We start from the raw sequence: 17,473 nt of genomic DNA, 5'->3' as shown, positions 1-17,473 counted from the left end.
ACACGCCAGTTCCCAGTGGGCTTTTATTGGGTTCCGTGGCATGAGGAATTTGACTGTTAAAATGCGCAAGCGACAGGAAATTTCAGACTACTTTATACCTCATTGACCATTAACGAAGGGAAAATAGATCAGAAAACTGCTCTAGCGCCCTGTCTTCTATAGTGCCTCAAGTTTATTGTAAACAGTCTAGCCTGTTTCACTGGGAAAACACAAACTGTTTTTAATTCTCTACTACGTAATACTTAACAATCCGGAGCTGTTATGTTGAAATTTACGATATGAAAGAAAACGTACAGCGTGTACGTGTGGAGGATCTGTAACCTCCTGGTCAAATGTGCAAAGACAGCCATTGTCAGCCGTTTCTGATATAATCGCCTTGTTATTATGGAACAGCTCTGCAAGTATCACTTAATTTTGATCAAGATATGCTTGGCCTGGTACTGAACAGACTGCAGAGATCTGAGACGTGATTACAGAGCTCTCTCCAAAAGAAAAACAAACACAGAAAAGGTGATGTAACAATGAGCTATCTTGAAGATGGGCTTCCAGGTTTCAGTGTTTCCCTTAATAATTAGAAGCAGCAGGGCTCTCACAGTCATACACCGAGTTTCGCGGTAATCAACATGCAACACAGTCCTCGTTCTCCATCCATGTCAGAATGACAAAAAACATTACTGAGGGGCGAGACAAGAGTTTGGATCAGAATTGCCGAGGAGCTCCTTCCCCCTGTTTGCAGTGCAAGCTGCTTCCGCCCGTCTGCGAGCCGTGTCTGCGGAGACGGGAGCTCTGCCCTGCAAGAACGGAGAGCGCAGGTTGTCATTCGGGCGTTGAAGGGAGGCAGACAACGGCGAGGGGCTGAGAGGGCCCCTCTGAATGCGTCGTTTAATGTTGATATAGCAAGATGGAATCTCGTCTCCCCTAAGGCCACTGGGACTGCGGTTTTGACAACCAGATCGAGGTCCAGCTGCCCCCTACTTTGCGTTGGAAGACTTGATCTTAGGACACCACCCAGAGCTGGATGCAGCGGAGCGCGACAAGTCAGCACCTGGCGGGCAACTGAGTAGGGTCGAATTCCCCTGGGAGGCCACCCCAGCGGCTCCCACACCCTCTGGTCCCTCTCCTCCCACTCCAGGGGTACCTCCACCCCCAGATCCACAACAACGAGAGTCCCCAAGTGAGCGACACCCCTCCGCCGCCCCCTCGGCGCTGCTCCCTCCCCGCTGCCCGCCTCGCCCCGGCCCGGGCGGGTCCCTCACCTCTGCAGCCCGGTCGCCGCCGTCGCCGAGGTTGGCCGCCTCTGTGGAGCAGAGCGAGCTCCGCTGCTCGGGCGGGCCGGGGGGCATCCCGTCGGGGAAGCAGGGCAGGAGGGGCCCGAGGAAGCGAAAGTCTCCGTCGAGGCTGCCGGCGGCGAAGCAGACGTCGTAGACGGAGGTGCGGGGCAGGGAGCCCGCGCTGCTGGTCGGGGCGGAGTGCGGGAAGGCGGGCAAGCCGTCGGCCGCGCCGCGCCGGGCCCGCCGCACCTTGGCCGCCACGGCGACGCCCGCGGTGGCCAGGAAGAGGGCGGACACGCAGGCCAGGCAGACGGTGAGGTAGAGGGTGAGCGGCCCCTCGGGCTCGGCGGCCGGCGCCTCCTCGGCGCCCCGCAAATGGGCGTCGGAGAAGCCGCTGACCAGGGCGATGCCGAGGGTGGCGGTGGCGGAGCGCGGCGGCCGCCCGCGGTCTCGCACCAGCACGACGAGCCGGTGCCGGGGCGCGTCCCGCTCCGCCACGGCCCGCGCCGTGCGCACCTCGCCGCTGTGCAGCCCCACGCGGAACAGCCCCGGCTCCGTCGCCTTCCACAGCTCGTACGACAGCCACGCGTTCTGACCCGCGTCCGCGTCCACCGCCACCACCTTGGCCACCAGGTAGCCGGCCTCGGCCGAGCGCGGCACCAGCTCGCCCGCCGCCGCGCCGCTGCTCTCGGCGGGCGGGTGCAGCACCACGGGCGCGTTGTCGTTCTCGTCGCGCACCGCCACGCGCAGCACCGCCTGGGCGCTCAGCGGCGGAGAGCCGCCGTCGGCAGCGCGCACCGCCACCTCCAAGGCGCGCACCTGCTCGTAGTCCAGCGGCCGCAGGAGGAAGACGGCGCCGCTCTCGGCGTTCACCGACACCGCGGGCTGCTCCGCGCCCTCCTGCCGCACCAGCGCGTATCTCACGCGCCCGTTCGTTCCCGCGTCGGCGTCCGTGGCGCTCACGCTGCCGATGCGCACCATGGGGCTGTTGTTCTCTGACACCGACACGGTGTAAACCTCCTGCGTGAACTCGGGCGCGTTGTCGTTCACGTCCGACACCTGCACGGAGAGGCTGGTCCGCGAGCTCAGGCGCCTCCGGCCCCAGTCCACGGCCGTCACCGTGATGTTATACTCCGCCGTCCTCTCCCTGTCCAGCGCCGCCGTCGTCCTCAACTCGTAGTGCTGATCCGCCGTGGCGGTGAGGCTGAAGGGCAAGTCCCCGTCGATCGAGCACTCCGTCCTGCCGTTGTCGCCGGAGTCGCGGTCCCGCACGCTCAACAGGGCCACCACGGTGCGGAGCGGCGCGTCCTCGGGAACGGAGGCCGAGTGCGAGGTAAGCGTTATCTCCGGGGCGTTGTCGTTCACGTCCAGCACCTCCACCTGCACTTTGCAATGCGCAGACAGACCCCCGCCGTCGGTGGCTCTCACCGTTATCTCGTGGTGCTCCACTTCCTCGAAGTCCACGTTGCCCGCCACTCGGATCTCCCCGGTGTCAGGGTTCAGTTGGAAGAGCTGCTGGGACATCTCAGGTGTCTCGGTGAGGCTGTAGCGCACTTTCCCGTTGGACCCTTCGTCGGGATCGGCGGCCACAACTCTGACCACCAGCTGCCCCGGGGGACTGTTCTCGGCCAGCCGCACCTCGTACAGCGCCCGATCAAAGACCGGGGTGTTGTCATTGGCATCCAGCACCACGACCCGCACCTGAGCCGTTCCCGACCTGGGTGGCGAGCCCCCGTCTGTTGCGGTGAGGAGTAAATTCACCTGCGGCTGCTCTTCGCGATCCAATTGGCGTTCTAGGACAAGCTCCGCGTACTTTGCTCCACCTCTCCTTGTTCCGATGTCGAGGGAGAAATGGGAATTGGGCCCGAGGCTATAGTTCTGCAAACCGTTGCTGCCCACGTCTTTGTCCCGGGCGCTTCGCAGAGGGAAACGAGATCCAGGTTGTGTCGTTTCAGGAATCTCTAAAACCATCTCCTTCTCCTGGAAGACGGGGGAGTTGTCGTTGACGTCACGAACTTCCACCTCCCCATGGATCAGCTGCAAGGGATTTTCAAGGACTATCTTAAAGAAGATGGTGCAGGTATCGCTCCTCGGACACATCTCTTCTCTGTCCAGCGATTCCTTTGCCGTCAGCACTCCCGTGTTTCGATTGAGGTGGAAAAGCCGCTCGTTCCCCTCGGACACAACGCGCGCCTTGCGAGCCGCCAGCTGGCTCGGAGAAAGCCCCAGGTCCTCTGCAATATTGGCCACAAAGGAGTCCCTCTCCATCTCCTCCGCCAGAGAATAGCGGAGGGGTTCGGTCCCGCTCTGACACACGCAAACGCACACAAGCAACAAGATCACTTGCCTCTGCCGCTCTCTGCTCCGTCTCCCACTCGCTCTTACTCGCCACAAAAGCCATTCCCCGTCCTCCGGGATTAAAAGCATTTTCAAGAGGCGTCCGAGGGAGATTTGGTCAGCAATCCCGGGCTGAGGGGTCTGAAAGCCCCCGAGTTCCCCGGCTCCGTGTTCCGCCGCCCTTCCCGAGCGGCTCCCGCGGCTCTTTCTGTCTGCCGGTGCCTGCAAAGCCGGGGCGGGCAGAGGAACCCGCCGGTTCGCGGCCAACAGCCCCACCCAGCGTCGCACGGGGGAATAGTTCCTTTGCTGCTCCGGCAGCGCAGAGCCGCCAGCCCGGGCTTTGCTGCTGGAGGCTGCGCTCCCCGTGCCCAGACGGACCCAAAACGCGGCGCAGGGGAAACGCTCTCTCTTCGCTAGGAAGCAGCTCCCTCCCCGCAGACAGAGCGCGGCTCTGGTCAGCACCGCCCGGCTCGGAACCGCCAGTTCCTCGGGGTTTTCCTCTGGGTGGGCATTGCAAGATCTGTCACTTCCACAGGACACTTAGAGGGCTTTTCCCTCCTCTTCTCCGCTTGTTCATCAGCACAGGATCCTTAGCGAGTGGGGCGGGTCCGAGAAAGAACCGGTATGGAATAGGCGAGCTGGTGGCAGATGAGGAATTGTCCCTTTAAGGAAAAGTTTACCCATCACCTTCATCCACCACGGCCCTAAAATGACAGTGCTGGTCTAGGAGATCAAAACCGAACTCCTGCTGCTGGGAAAGGATTCACGGACACAGTGATATAACATAAAAGGCAGGAATGAAACAGGAGAGGTCTTAAATTCGAGCCCCAGATATACAAACGGTAACGAGCAGGAGCTACGGAAGAAGAGAACGGCAAAGCCAAGAACACTGAGAGATGGGCCATTAAAGGCACTATTGAAGTGTAAATCTCAAGAGGTTCAACCAGAAATTTTGTAAACGTGAACGGGAGGGCATGGAGATTATTGTGGACTATCAGAAAGAGTCTTACAGAAAAGGGCAAACTGTCTATGAGATGTTTGAGGGGGATTCTGGGAGTATGCAAGGCTTCTTATGGGATGAATAGAGGCAGGATCAGGTTCGGTAAAAGGGAGAGGTCAAGACTGGACCTGGGAGGAAGTACCGTGGGAACCGAGGCGAGAAAGGACAGTGAGAGGTTTCCAGCGCGGCCGGGCAGTGGGAGCCAGGATCCGTGCCGAGACTGGAGAAAAACCCCAAGGTCAGGCACTCTTCGCCAGCCCTGGCCATCGACTACTCCAGCGGCTTCTCCCGCGGACCCCGAGGCGAGCTCCGGCAAATGCAACACACGCTAGATCCACACAGCTGCCTCCAAGAGCGCTCTGCCAAGTGCGTTTGAGACCAAAGTCAACGGCTCTTTAAAGCAGCTCCTGGAGTTTCCTTACAGACAATTGACCCCACCTTGAAGCTGCTGAAGAAGGTCTACTGCTTTGCTGAGTGGCGGGGTGGAGGTGAACGAGACGGAGGTCTGGTGGCCACTCCCCATCAACGGCCACATCAAAGCCCATGTTTGTAGCAAGGGGTGAGTCGGGGAGAATGAACTAGCCATCATGTCTCCGCCACTCGTTTGCCTGTCGAGATGACCAAACTGGTCTCAGGTCACCCTCTCCAGCAAATCACATATAGCAGAGTTACACCATAGCCACAGAACAAAGAATGGGAGGTGATCTTCAAAGCAGAAGTATTAAAAAGATTTATGAATATTAATCAATATATGTTGCACTTGGATGGCTTATAAATGTAGAAACTATAAGATTCGTGTGTTTGAAATGGCCTGATGTATGACTCTGGAGTTTTTCGGGTCCCTATACATTGGCGAGTGTTGCTCCGGCAGTGGGCCTGAAGCAACCCACCGTGTCCCTTACTAGCGGCGCCACTGGCAAAAGATAAAAAAGATAAGGAGGTGGACCGACTGATACCCCGGATGTCATCCTTCCAGAATGGACTGCAAAAGAATGAGAGGAGTGGGTCATCACTGGAGATCCCTCTCAGGTGGCCTGAGACCCCCACCAACATCATCATAAGAACACTGGAGAGTGTGCAGAAACTTCAGTCACGGCAGCTTTGTGGAAACATCTATAAAGACTCTATCACTGAACTGCGGACAGTTGGTAGGGTCCCTCACAGACTCTTAGAGGATATTAATATTGGTCTAGACTTAAGCTGATACTCTTGACATAGAATTAGACAACATTAGAAGTTTATGGGCAGGCAATGCCAATGGATCAAAAGTCAAGCAAGCAGAGGAGGAGACCAGCTGAGCCCAGGAGGGAATTGCTCGTGGACTTCAAGGGCGAAAACATATTGCTTCACGTCAGACTCCCACTCCTGCTCCAGCTCCCTCGCTCTTACCACGCTGCAGCAACTCTCAGATGACCTCTCCAGCCCTAACAGGAGACTCTTGTACAGCCGTCATTCAGAGTAGTCTCTCATACAAGTCCTACCCATCACATTGCTTCCTGGAATGCCACCTGCGACGAGCATCTCGGGAAAGCTCAGCAGTGTGCTGAGGCCCTCCAGTACAGCAGACAACATTCCCCCTCTCACATGGTAAAAAACATAATAAACCATCTGGTTAGGAACTGCATCAGACACCTGTACCCTCGAGCTGAAGTGATCCCAGAAGCAGCTGATTTAGACCAAGAGGAGCTGGTTCCTCGGAGTCTCAGGGAGAGTGAGAGAGACACAGCCACCCTCTCAGATGTCATTCACTCCTTGTTCACTGTTGCTCATGCTATCGGATATCTGCCTAGATAATCCTTTATGCCTGTAGATGAGAACGCTGGGCCATCACTTCGGGCAGGACTCCAGGCATGCACAGCAGCCATGCAGACCCCCATCAAAGAAAAGGAGTACCCCCGTTTCAGTCCTTCAAACCATTTCAGGACTTTCATGCAAGAAAGTTATTCTACTCCTCACGTTTGCTGTCACGTTAAAAGAAGATTGCATGTAGACTTCTCGTTCACACTCGGATTTCTCTCTAGCAGCTAGTGGGTACTCCTTGCCAGGTCCATGATTCCAGTGAGCTGTCTGAGTTTATCCTGCTCACCAGAGATTTTGGATCGCAGCACAGCACAGCAAAGATGTGTGACTTTCCAGATTAACTGGACTGTGGATCGCTCAGTTCCCAATGTACAACAGCCTTCAGTTCAGAATCCCTTCATCGGCCCTGGCTCAGGACTTATCTTTCTTATGGGGGCCTTGCAGAAGGCACAGCTCCAGTCCTCTGCATTTCCTGAGAGCAAAGCCTCTTCCTGGCTACAGTTTTCACTCACCAAATGACCACCTCCTCGTGCCCCCGCCAGTACGTCCCAAAAGGAAGATGTCTGCTGTCTTTGTGAAATCCACCCCTCAAAATATTTAGAATCAAAACACTTTGTGCTCAAAACCCAAACGGTTGCCATCCACAGCTGGAGCTATCAGAAGAGTGGGAAATTCCACTCCCCAGCCTCACTGATTTCCAGGGCCTTTGCACACCCAAGGCCACTGTTCAAGGAGGCACCAGGTTCCTCTGACCTGGATCTAACTAGGCCCTGTCACAGACAGAAGCTCAGTGCTCGGAAGAGCCACAGAGGCCTGCTGGCAAATCCCTGCTTCCTACAGTTTTCCTGAATGCTCTGCTGGCTGTGTCTCCAAACTGAAGAAATGAACCTGCTCATCCTTATTTCAGCCAAGGGACAACAGGAGAAAAAACATCCCAGCCTTTTGCAAAACATTCAGAGAGCTTTCCCAGAACAAACATCTCCACAAAGAATGCTCTCTCTAAACAAGACATTCATGTCAGGTAGATTGCAGACCTGTGGTTTGTTCCATTTGGCCTCACAGGGTCCCTCACAGAATACTGAAGGAGCTTGCAGGTGTTACAGCAAGACCCTTCTATATCATCTACTAAAGATCTTAAGAGTTTTGAGAGGTCCCTCCTGACCGGCAGCTGGCCAGAGGTATTCCAGCTGTCCAGTATCATTGAAAGTCATTTAAAAAATAATGCACTTATCAGGCACAGTCAAGTTCACCAAGGGAAAGTCTCTTTATATCTGTTTTAAGTCCTTCTATGTCACCTGGCTCATGCATATGGGGAGGTCAGTGGATTTTGTATTTTTGGATTTTATTAAATTATTTTATACTGTCTCAGCCATCTTCTGGACACAAGCTTCTGTTTCAGGGGGTCTCTCTCTGTCACTGGCCTCCTCAGATGCACCTCCCCACGTCGGGTACCCACCACAAACAGACCAGGGTTGGTGGCATTCAGCAGGTGGTACGAGAGCCACGAATTCTGCCCCGAATCAGCATCAACAGACACCACTTCGGTGACCAGGTACCCCGCCTCAGCCAACATGGGCACCAGCTCGCTGGATACTGGGCTGCTGTCCTGGGCTGGGTGCAGCACCAGTGGGGCATTGTCATTTTCATCCACCACAACAAGGCGGACAGTGGCATTGGCACTGAGGGGAGGAGACCTTGCATCAGAGGCGATCACCAAGACCTCGATCTTGCTAATAGTCTGGAGGGCATAGTACAAACAGGTGCCCATTCTCAGAGTTCACAGAGATGGAGGAGAAGGGAGGCTGCTCTGAAGGGTGGGACTGTGCCAAGGAATACACCACCTTGGCATTGGGTCCCACGTCAGCATCTGAGGCACTGACTGCTCCAACAAGAAACATGGGAACACTGTTCTCACGCACATGCATGGCGTGTGATGTCTGGTTGAAGACACGTACATTGTCGTTGATGTCCAAGATGTCGACTGTGAAGGTGTGTGTAGTGGTGAGAGGAGGTGACCCTGGGTCTGCTGCTGTGACAGTCAGGAAGTAGCATGCTGTCTCCTCCCGGTCCAGTGTGCTCACAGTCACCAGCTCATAGTAGTTTTTATAGGCTGGCTACAGGGAGAATAACAGCTGGTCCTCAAGGGCACAGGAGATCTTCCCGTTGTCATTAGCATCATGATCCCTGACAGTGATGACAGCAACTACCGTCCCAAGAAATGTGTTCTCTGGGAGGGAGCTGCTGAAGGAACTCACCACCCGCTCCGGTGCATTGTCATTCACATCCACAACTTCAATGAACACCTTGCAGATTGCCGAGAGGCCCCCACCATCCGTTGCCTGGACATTGAGCTCATGCTTTTCTGCCACCTCAAAGTCCAGAGGCTTTCTGAATTTAATTTCACCGCTCTTACCGTCAATGGCGAACCATGTTTCACTCCGGCCCACCCCTGGGCTGAACTGATAGATGTCCCCATTAGAACCTGCCTCCACATCAGATGCCAACACATTCAGAACCACAGAGTCCTCAGGCATGTTTTCCAAAATCTGAACTACATAGACCTCCTGTGTGAATATGGGAGTGTTGTCATTTACATCGAGAACGACAATGCGTATTTCTGTGCTTCCACTCCTCGGTGGAGAGCCCCCGTCCATAGCAATAAGACTGAAACCCATCTCTGCCTGCTTCTCTCTGTCTAGGGGCTTTTCCAAAACCAGTTCAACATAGTACTTGCCCGAATTCTGACTCACAAAAAACATACTAAAGTACTCGTTCTCGGGTACTCTCTGTTCTGTCCTACTCAATCGCACTACCGTTACTGCTCCTGTATTTCAAAGGAAATCACAAGGAGAAAGCCAACCCACACAACCTAAAAGGCCAGGGAAGCTCTTGGGTCCTTTACTATCTCCCCTATGGAAGATGAGACTTTGGTACCCAAAGGCACTCAGCATTCTACTGAGGTGGAATGCTATGCACCACAACGCTTGCATGTGAGCAGCTCCCTGCTTCCCTGAGCAGCCTGTGTGTAGCCTTTGGAGTCACAGAATATCTGGATGGAGAGACACAGTGACCAGAAGGCAAATCATACAAAGCCCACACTTCTCAGAGACAGAATCATCCAGAACCTAGAGAAGAAACACCCCCCTGCATGCATCACATTTTAACACAGCACTCACAACTTCCTCAGTTTGCGGACCTGAATGAGGGCTGAGTGCATTTCAGCACAGATTTGATTAGGTGGCCTGAACTTCAAATTGCATTACAGCACAGACTAAGAGGTCGACGGTCTTGCCCAACAGCAAGGGAGACGAGACACAGGCCGAGAGCACTGGGATTACTGCTGCTCTCAAAGCAGTCAGAAATGGCTGTAACAGAGATGAAACGTTGTTACTTGTTTGAGGGAGCGTTTAGTTTCTTCGGCTTGATTTTTGGAAAGGGAGACAACATTTCTTCTGCCTTAGAATTTGATGGAAAACCATGATGGCAGTTGCAAATGCAGATGAACTCTGGAGAAAAAATCACCGCAGTTTGTAGCTCAGAGGCCTTCCTATCGGAGAGGCCTGAGTGTGCTGCCTCTGCTGCCTCTGTCCTAGTTAAAGGAAAGACTATTGAACTGCTCTGCAGAGAGCATCCCTGCATTCTCTGGTGCCACATCCTCAGTGGTGAGGGGGCCTTGGGGAAAATCCTGTTCATCATCAGAGCCCCCGGCCACAGCACAGCGCTGTGGTGGCAGGCTGGGCAGGATGGGCTTCAGGAACTTGAACTCGCTGTTGCCAGAGCCCGTCGTGAGGCTGATCTCGTAGCAATAGGGATGGGGCAGGGTCCCTGCAGAGGCTGCCTCAGCCAGGCTGCTCTGCAAGTTGTTGGCAGCATAAATCACATGGCCATCCTTCAGATCCTTTCTCTTGCACATCTTGAAAGCAATGAAGGCCGCCATGGATGCAAGAAAGAGCAGTGAGACAAAGACCAAGGAAATGATTAAATAGGTTGTCAAGGGGTCATCCTCAACCTCCATGGTCAGGCTGCTGTGTGGCAGGCGCACATCTGAGAAATCATTCAGCAGGAGTGCACTCAATGCTGCCGTGGCTGACAGTGGTGGCCGCCCGTTGTCCCGCACCAGAATGACAAGTTTCTGCTTCAACGCATCTCTCTCTGTCACTGGCCTCCTCAGATGCACCTCCCCACTTTGGGCTTCCACCACAAACAGCCCAGGGTCAGAGGCCTTCAGCAGGTGGTATGAGAGCCATGAGTTCTGCCCTGAGTCAGCATCAACAGCCACCACTTTGGTGACCAGGTACCCCGCCTCAGCCGACATGGGCACCAGCTCGCTGGATGCTGGGCTGCCGTCCTGGGCTGGGTGCAGCACCAGTGGGGCATTGTCATTCTCATCCACCACAACAAGGTGGACAGTGGCATTGGCACTGAGAGGAGGAGACCCTGCATCAGACGCGATCACCAAGACCTCAACATGCTTCAGCTGCTCATAGTCCAGAGGACGCAGCACAAACACGTGCCCGTTCTCAGAGTTCATAGAAATACAGGAACAGGGAGGCTGCTCTGCAGTGTGAACTGGTGCCAGGGAATAGGTCACCTTGGCATTGGGCCCAATGTCAGCATCTGACGCATGGACAACTCCAACCAGCATTGTGGGAATATTGTTCTCATGCACGTACATGGTGTATGATGTCTGATTGAAGACAGGTGCATTGTCGTTGACATCAGAAATTTCCACCGTGAAGGTGTGTGTGGTGGTGAGAGGAGGTGACCCCATGTCTGCTGCTCTGACAGTGATGATATACTGTTCTTTCTCTTCCCGGTCCAGTGTGCTCATGGTCACCAGCTCATAGTAATTCTTATAGGCCGAACGGAGGAAGAATGACAGCTGGTCCTCAAGCGCACAGGTGATCTTCCCATTAGCACCAGAATCACGATCCTTAACATTAAAGAAAGCTACCACCGTCCCAGGTAAGGCGTTCTCAGGGAGGGAGCTGCTGAAGGAGCTCACCACCAGCTCTGGTGCATTGTCATTCACATCCACAACCTCCACCAACACCTTGCAGATTGCTGAGAGTCCCCCACCGTCTGTCGCCCGCACACTCAGCTCATGTTTCTCAGCTTCCTCAAAGTCCAGAGCCTTGATGAGCTTAATTTCACCGCTCTTAGGGTCAATTGCAAATGCTGATTCGCTCTGGCCCACCTCTTGGCTGAAGTGATAGGAGATGTCCCCATTAATACCTGCATCCAGATCAGTTGCCACCACCCTCAGAACGACAGAGCCCTCTCGGGCATTTTCCATAATCTGACCAATGTACCGGTCCTCTGTGAAGACTGGAGTGTTGTCATTTGCATCCAGAACGATAATGCGGATTTGGGTGGTGCCACTCCTCGGTGGAGAGCCACCATCCGCAGCAATGAGACTGAAAGCCATGTCAGCCTGCCTTTCTCTGTCTAGAGCCTTTTCCAAAACCAATTCAACATATTTGTCCCCCGCAGCCCGACTCCCAAAGGAAACACTAAAGTACTCGTTCTCGGGTGAGATGCTGTAACCCTGGACACTGTTAATGCCGACATCGGAGTCCTGAGCCACCTCCATCGCGAAACGCAAGCCCGGGTTGCTGTTCTCCGCTATCTTAAGCGTGACCTGCTCGTCCGGGAAACGGGGCGAGTGGTCGTTGATGTCCCGCACGGCCACCTCGATGCGCAGGAACTGCAGCGGGTCGGCCAGCAGCAGCTCGAAGGGCAGCGTGCAGGCGGGCGCCTGGGCGCACAGCTCCTCCCGGTCGAGCCTCTCGGCCACGACGAGGCGGCCGGTGGCGCGGTCCAAGCGCAAGCGCTGCCGGCCGTCCTCCGAGGCCAGGCGGGCGCGGCGAGCCGAGAGCTGCGCCGGGGCCAGCCCCGCGTCCTCGGCCACGTCGGCTACGAGCGAGCCGCTCGGCGCCTCCTCGGCTACGGAGTAGCGCAGGGGCTGGGAGCGAGCGTGCGGCAGCGAGAGGAGAGCGGAGAGACAAAGCACTTGCCTTGCGATCGCCATGGCGGGGCGGCGGGCGGGCTCCGGCGGGCGGCTCGGGCTCGCGGTCCTCGGCGGCGAGCGGCGCCCGGCAGCGGCGAGGGCGGCGGCGAGGGCGGGCGGGCTCCCTGGGGCCGAGTGCGGATGGCGGCCCGGCAGCGGCTGGCCCGGGGTCCCGCTCGCTGCCGCTCGCCACCACCCGGCTGCGCTGCGCTGGGCAGGGCCGGGCCGGGCTCGGGCACCTCCCCGCCCGCAGCCGCTCGGCGCCGCCTTGGCCGGGAGCTCCCCCCTGCGGGCCGAGGCGGGACTGCGCCTCCCGGTACCCGCACCGCCAGCGCGCTGCCCTCTCGCCGAGCCGGACGCTCCGTGATCCTCGCGGGGCTCCCGGACGGCTTGGAAGGGTGTAAAGATACCTGTGGTCAGAGACCAGACCTGAATTCCTGCGTCTGGCTAAGGATGCAAGGCCACAGCTCTTTAATTTAAAATGCAAGGAAACGAACAGGAGAGGTCACTAATTAGAGCACAGATACACAAACACCAGCCTACAGAAGAAAATGGCAAAGCCCAGGGATATAAGGGCGCAGAGCGACGGGCCGTTATAGGCACCATTCAAGTGTCAACTGCAGAGGGTTCAAACAAAAGCTTTGTAAATTAGGGTTTTTTTCTGCAACGGACGGAGGTTGTTCCCCCGGATTCCAAACTGCGAGACGGCGCGATGGGGCTTTGAGCCGCATCTCTCAGACCTCAGCTTCCCACCTGTCACATTAGTGAATTTGTTCATTAACGTATAAGGAAGGGAAAACAAAACGGAATGCTGCTCTAACGTTCTATCTTCTACAATACCTCAAATTTGTTGTAAACTGTTTAGACGTTTCTCTGAATCTCCCTGCATAAAATCTACTCAAAATGCTACTACTGCTCTAGCGCCCTGTCTTCTATAGTGCCTCAAGTTTATTGTAAACAGTCTAGCCTGTTTCACTGGGAAAACGCAAACTGTTTTTAATTCTCTACTACGTAATACTTAACAATCCGGAGCTGTTATGTTGAAATTTACGATATGAAAGAAAACGTACAGCGTGTACGTGTGGAGGATCTGTAACCTCCTGGTCAAATGTGCAAAGACAGCCATTGTCAGCCGTTTCTGATATAATCGCCTTGTTATTATGGAACAGCTTTGCAAGTATCACTTAATTTTGATCAAGATATGCTTGGCCTGGTACTGAACAGACTGCAGAGAACTGAGACGTGATTACAGAGCCCTCGCCAAAAGAAAAACAAACACAGAAAAGGTGATGTAACAATGAGCTATCTTGAAGATGTGTTTGCAGGTTTCATTCTTTCCCTTAATAATTAGAAGCAGCAGGGCTCTCACAGTCATACACCGAGTTTCGCGGTAATCAACATTCAACACTATCCTCCTTCTCCATCCTTGTCTGAATGACAAAAAACATACAAGAAGAAAACATTGCTCGAGAAGGGGTTTGCTCTCTCACAGACAAGCATTTGCACCTCCATGGTCATTTTTCGGTGGGTATTTGTTCTCTCCATTCTCATTTCCTGTGACGACTGGCCTGTGACAGACAGTTTCCTGTGACAGACAGTTTCGTCTGTCCCGTCGCTTACTGAGGGGAGAGACAAGAGTTGGGATCAGAATTGCCAAGGAGCTCCTTCCACTTGTTTGCTGTGCAAGCTGCTTCCGCCCGTCTGCGAGACGTGTCTGCGGAGATGGGAGCTCTGCCCTGCAAGAACGGAGAACGCAGCTGTCATTCGGGCATTGAAGTCAAGCAGGCAGCAGCGAGGGGCTGAGAGGGTCTCTCTGACAGCGCTGCATGGGGGACACTGCTCTTCTGTACCCAGAGACAGAGGAGGTGGGACCATGCGGTGGGGCTCTGACCTCAGCGGGGACAAACTAAAGCTGTAAACTATCCTGTGCTGTGGACACCACAAAAACAGGGCCACAAAGCTGTTATGAGCCCGAAGGGGAGATTCAAGGTGGTAAGAGCACAAAATAAAATATTTTCTAATGATGTTGATGTACCATGATGGGTCCTTGTCTACTCTGATCCTAAAACTGGATCTAAGGACAACACTCAGACCTGGATGCAGAGTTGCAAGGTAAGCCGGCACTCGGGGGACAACTGAGCCGGGTCGGATCCTCCTGGGAGGCCCCGCCAGCGGCTCTCAGACTTTCTCGGCAATCTCCTGCCGCCCCTGTGGCTCCTCCACCCCCAGATCCACAACACCGAGAGTCCCCAAGTGAGCGACACCCCTCCGCCGCCCCCTCGGCGCTGCTCCCTCCCCGCTGCCCGCCTCGCCCCGGCCCGGGCGGGTCCCTCACCTCTGCAGCCCGGTCGCCGCCGTCGCCGAGGTTGGCCGCCTCTGTGGAGCAGAGCGAGCTCCGCTGCTCGGGCGGGCCGGGGGGCATCCCGTCGGGGAAGCAGGGCAGGAGGGGCCCGAGGAAGCGAAAGTCTCCGTCGAGGCTGCCGGCGGCGAAGCAGACGTCGTAGACGGAGGTGCGGGGCAGGGAGCCCGCGCTGCTGGTCGGGGCGGAGTGCGGGAAGGCGGGCAAGCCGTCGGCCGCGCCGCGCCGGGCCCGCCGCACCTTGGCCGCCACGGCGGCGCCCGCGGTGGCCAGGAAGAGGGCGGACACGCAGGCCAGGCAGACGGTGAGGTAGAGGGTGAGCGGCCCCTCGGGCTCGGCGGCCGGCGCCTCCTCGGCGCCCCGCAAATGGGCGTCGGAGAAGCCGCTGACCAGGGCGATGCCGAGGGTGGCGGTGGCGGAGCGCGGCGGCCGCCCGCGGTCTCGCACCAGCACGACGAGCCGGTGCCGGGGCGCGTCCCGCTCCGCCACGGCCCGCGCCGTGCGCACCTCGCCGCTGTGCAGCCCCACGCGGAACAGCCCCGGCTCCGTCGCCTTCCACAGCTCGTACGACAGCCACGCGTTCTGACCCGCGTCCGCGTCCACCGCCACCACCTTGGCCACCAGGCAGCCGGCCTCGGCCGAGCGCGGCACCAGCTCGCCCGCCGCCGCGCCGCTGCTCTCGGCGGGCGGGTGCAGCACCACGGGCGCGTTGTCGTTCTCGTCGCGCACCGCCACGCGCAGCACCGCCTGGGCGCTCAGCGGCGGAGAGCCGCCGTCGGCAGCGCGCACCGCCACCTCCAAGGCGCGCACCTGCTCGTAGTCCAGCGGCCGCAGGAGGAAGACGGCGCCGCTCTCGGCGTTCACCGACACCGCGGGCTGCTCCGCGCCCTCCTGCCGCACCAGCGCGTATCTCACGCGCCCGTTCGTTCCCGCGTCGGCGTCCGTGGCGCTCACGCTGCCGATGCGCACCATGGGGCTGTTGTTCTCCGACACCGACACGGTGTAAACCTCCTGCGTGAACTCGGGCGCGTTGTCGTTCACGTCCGACACCTGCACGGAGAGGCTGGTCCGCGAGCTCAGGCGCCTCCGGCCCCGGTCCACGGCCGTCACCGTGATGTTATACTCCGCCGTCCTCTCCCTGTCCAGCGCCGCCGTCGTCCTCAACTCGTAGTACTGATCCGCCGTGGCGGTGAGGCTGAAGGGCAAGTCCCCGTCGATCGAGCACTCCGTCCTGCCGTTGTCGCCGGAGTCGCGGTCCCGCACGCTCAACAGGGCCACCACGGTGCGGGGCGGCGCGTCCTCGGGAACGGAGGCCGAGTGCGAGGTGAGCGTTATCTCCGGGGCGTTGTCGTTCACGTCCAGCACCTCCACCCGCACTTTGCAATGCGCAGACAGTCCTCCGCCGTCTGTGGCTCTCACCATCATCTTGTGGTGCTTCACCTCCTCGAAGTCCACGTTGCCCGCCACTCGGATCTCCCCAGTGTCAGGGTTCAGTTGGAAGAGATGCCGGGACCCCTCCGATATCTGGGAGAAGCCGTAGCGCACTTTCCCGTAGGACCCTTCGTCGGGATCCGCGGCAGCGACTCTGACCACCAGCTGCCCCGGGGGACTGTTCTCGGCCAGCCGCACCTCGTACAGCGCCCGATCAAAGACCGGGGTGTTGTCATTGGCATCCAGCACCACGATCCGGACCTGAGCCGTGCCCGATCTGTGTGGGGAGCCCCCGTCGGTCGCGGTGAGCAGTAAATTCACCTGCGGCTGCTCTTCTCGATCCAGTTGCCGATCTAGAACGAGGTCCACATAACTTACTTGATCTTTCTCTGTTCCAACATCGAGGGAGAAATACCAATTTGTCCCAAGGCTATAGTTCTGCAAACCGTTGCTGCCCACGTCCTTGTCGCTCGCGCTTTGCAGAGGGAAACGAGATCCAGGTGATGTCGTTTCAGGAATCTCTAAAACCATCTGCTTCTCCGGGAAGACGGGGGAGTTGTCGTTGACGTCACGAACTTCCACCTCCCCTCGGATCAACTGCAAGGGATTTTCAAAGACTATCTTAAAAAACACAGTGCAGGTGTCGCTCTGTGGACACATCTCTTCTCTGTCCAGCGATTCCTTTGCCGTCAGCACTCCCGTGTTTCGATTGAGGTGGAAAAGCCGCTCGTTCCCCTCGGACACAACGCGCGCCTTGCGAGCCGCCAGCTGGCTCGGAGAAAGCCCCAGGTCCTCTGCAATATTGGCCACAAAGGAGTCCCTCTCCATCTCCTCCGCCAGGGAATAGCGGAGGGGTTCGGCCCCGCTCTGACACACGCAAACGCACACAAGCAACAAGATCACTTGCCTCTGCCGCTCTCTGCTCCGTCTCCCACTCGCTCTTACTCGCCACAAAAGCCATTCCCCGTCTTCCGTGGTTCCCAGCATTTTCAAGCGGGAAAATTGTCGGACGACGGAGATTTGGTCAGCAATCCCGGGCTGAGGGGTCTGAAAGCCCCCGAGTTCCCCGGCTCCGTGTTCCGCCGCCCTTCCCGAGCGGCTCCCGCGGCTTTCTGTCTGCCGGTGCCTGCAAAGCCGGGGCGGGCAGAGGAACCCGCCGGTTCGCGGCCAACAGCCCCACCCAGCGTCGCACGGGGGAATAGTTCCTCTGCTGCTCCGGCAGCGCAGAGCCGCCAGCCCGGGCTTTGCTGCTGGAGGCTGCGCTC

At 57.1% G+C, this 17,473-nt stretch overlaps 4 protein-coding genes across 4 annotated transcripts; all 4 read right to left on the bottom strand.

The window, feature by feature from the left end:
• Window positions 1-89: 89 nt before the first annotated feature.
• On the bottom strand, window positions 90-8,513 carry LOC128853659 (protocadherin beta-15-like). Its single transcript, XM_054079958.1, has 2 exons — window positions 1,257-8,513; window positions 90-791 (listed from the first exon to the last, which is right to left on the bottom strand). Exons 1-2 carry the CDS (start codon window positions 3,696-3,698, stop codon window positions 672-674), a joined length of 2,562 nt encoding a protein of 853 aa, XP_053935933.1. The 5' UTR covers window positions 3,699-8,513; the 3' UTR covers window positions 90-671.
• On the bottom strand, window positions 7,754-9,169 carry LOC104054256 (protocadherin beta-4). The gene is given in 2 exon segments (XM_009568831.2): window positions 7,754-8,141; window positions 8,143-9,169. Coding segments are annotated over 2 exon segments (1,413 nt in total). The 5' UTR covers window positions 9,168-9,169.
• A 33-nt stretch (window positions 9,170-9,202) lies between these two features.
• Window positions 9,203-12,604, bottom strand: LOC128853662 (protocadherin beta-15-like). Its single transcript, XM_054079959.1, has one exon. It carries the CDS (start codon window positions 12,437-12,439, stop codon window positions 9,998-10,000), a length of 2,442 nt encoding a protein of 813 aa, XP_053935934.1. The 5' UTR covers window positions 12,440-12,604; the 3' UTR covers window positions 9,203-9,997.
• Window positions 12,605-12,736: 132 nt separating this feature from the next.
• Window positions 12,737-17,202, bottom strand: LOC128853658 (protocadherin beta-15-like). Its single transcript, XM_054079957.1, has 2 exons — window positions 14,754-17,202; window positions 12,737-14,154 (listed from the first exon to the last, which is right to left on the bottom strand). Exons 1-2 carry the CDS (start codon window positions 17,193-17,195, stop codon window positions 14,035-14,037), a joined length of 2,562 nt encoding a protein of 853 aa, XP_053935932.1. The 5' UTR covers window positions 17,196-17,202; the 3' UTR covers window positions 12,737-14,034.
• Between the last annotated feature and the right edge of the window lie 271 nt (window positions 17,203-17,473).

Source organism: Cuculus canorus, chromosome 14, assembly GCF_017976375.1.
Source record: "Cuculus canorus isolate bCucCan1 chromosome 14, bCucCan1.pri, whole genome shotgun sequence".
NCBI classification, from domain to species: domain Eukaryota; kingdom Metazoa; phylum Chordata; class Aves; order Cuculiformes; family Cuculidae; genus Cuculus; species Cuculus canorus.
Note: the sequence above shows the minus strand (reverse complement) of the source record. Positions and strands in the feature narration are given on the sequence as shown.

Coding starts and splice junctions, on each gene's coding strand:
- LOC128853659 (XM_054079958.1), bottom strand. CDS start 3,698: ATGCTTTTAATCCCGGAGGACGGGGAATGGCTTTTGTGGCGAGTAAGA. Junction 792..1,256: donor GCGGCGACCGGGCTGCAGAG/GTGAGGGACCCG, acceptor CCGTTCTTGCAG/GGCAGAGCTCCCGTCTCCGC.
- LOC128853662 (XM_054079959.1), bottom strand. CDS start 12,439: ATGGCGATCGCAAGGCAAGTGCTTTGTCTCTCCGCTCTCCTCTCGCTG.
- LOC128853658 (XM_054079957.1), bottom strand. CDS start 17,195: ATGCTGGGAACCACGGAAGACGGGGAATGGCTTTTGTGGCGAGTAAGA. Junction 14,155..14,753: donor GCGGCGACCGGGCTGCAGAG/GTGAGGGACCCG, acceptor CCGTTCTTGCAG/GGCAGAGCTCCCATCTCCGC.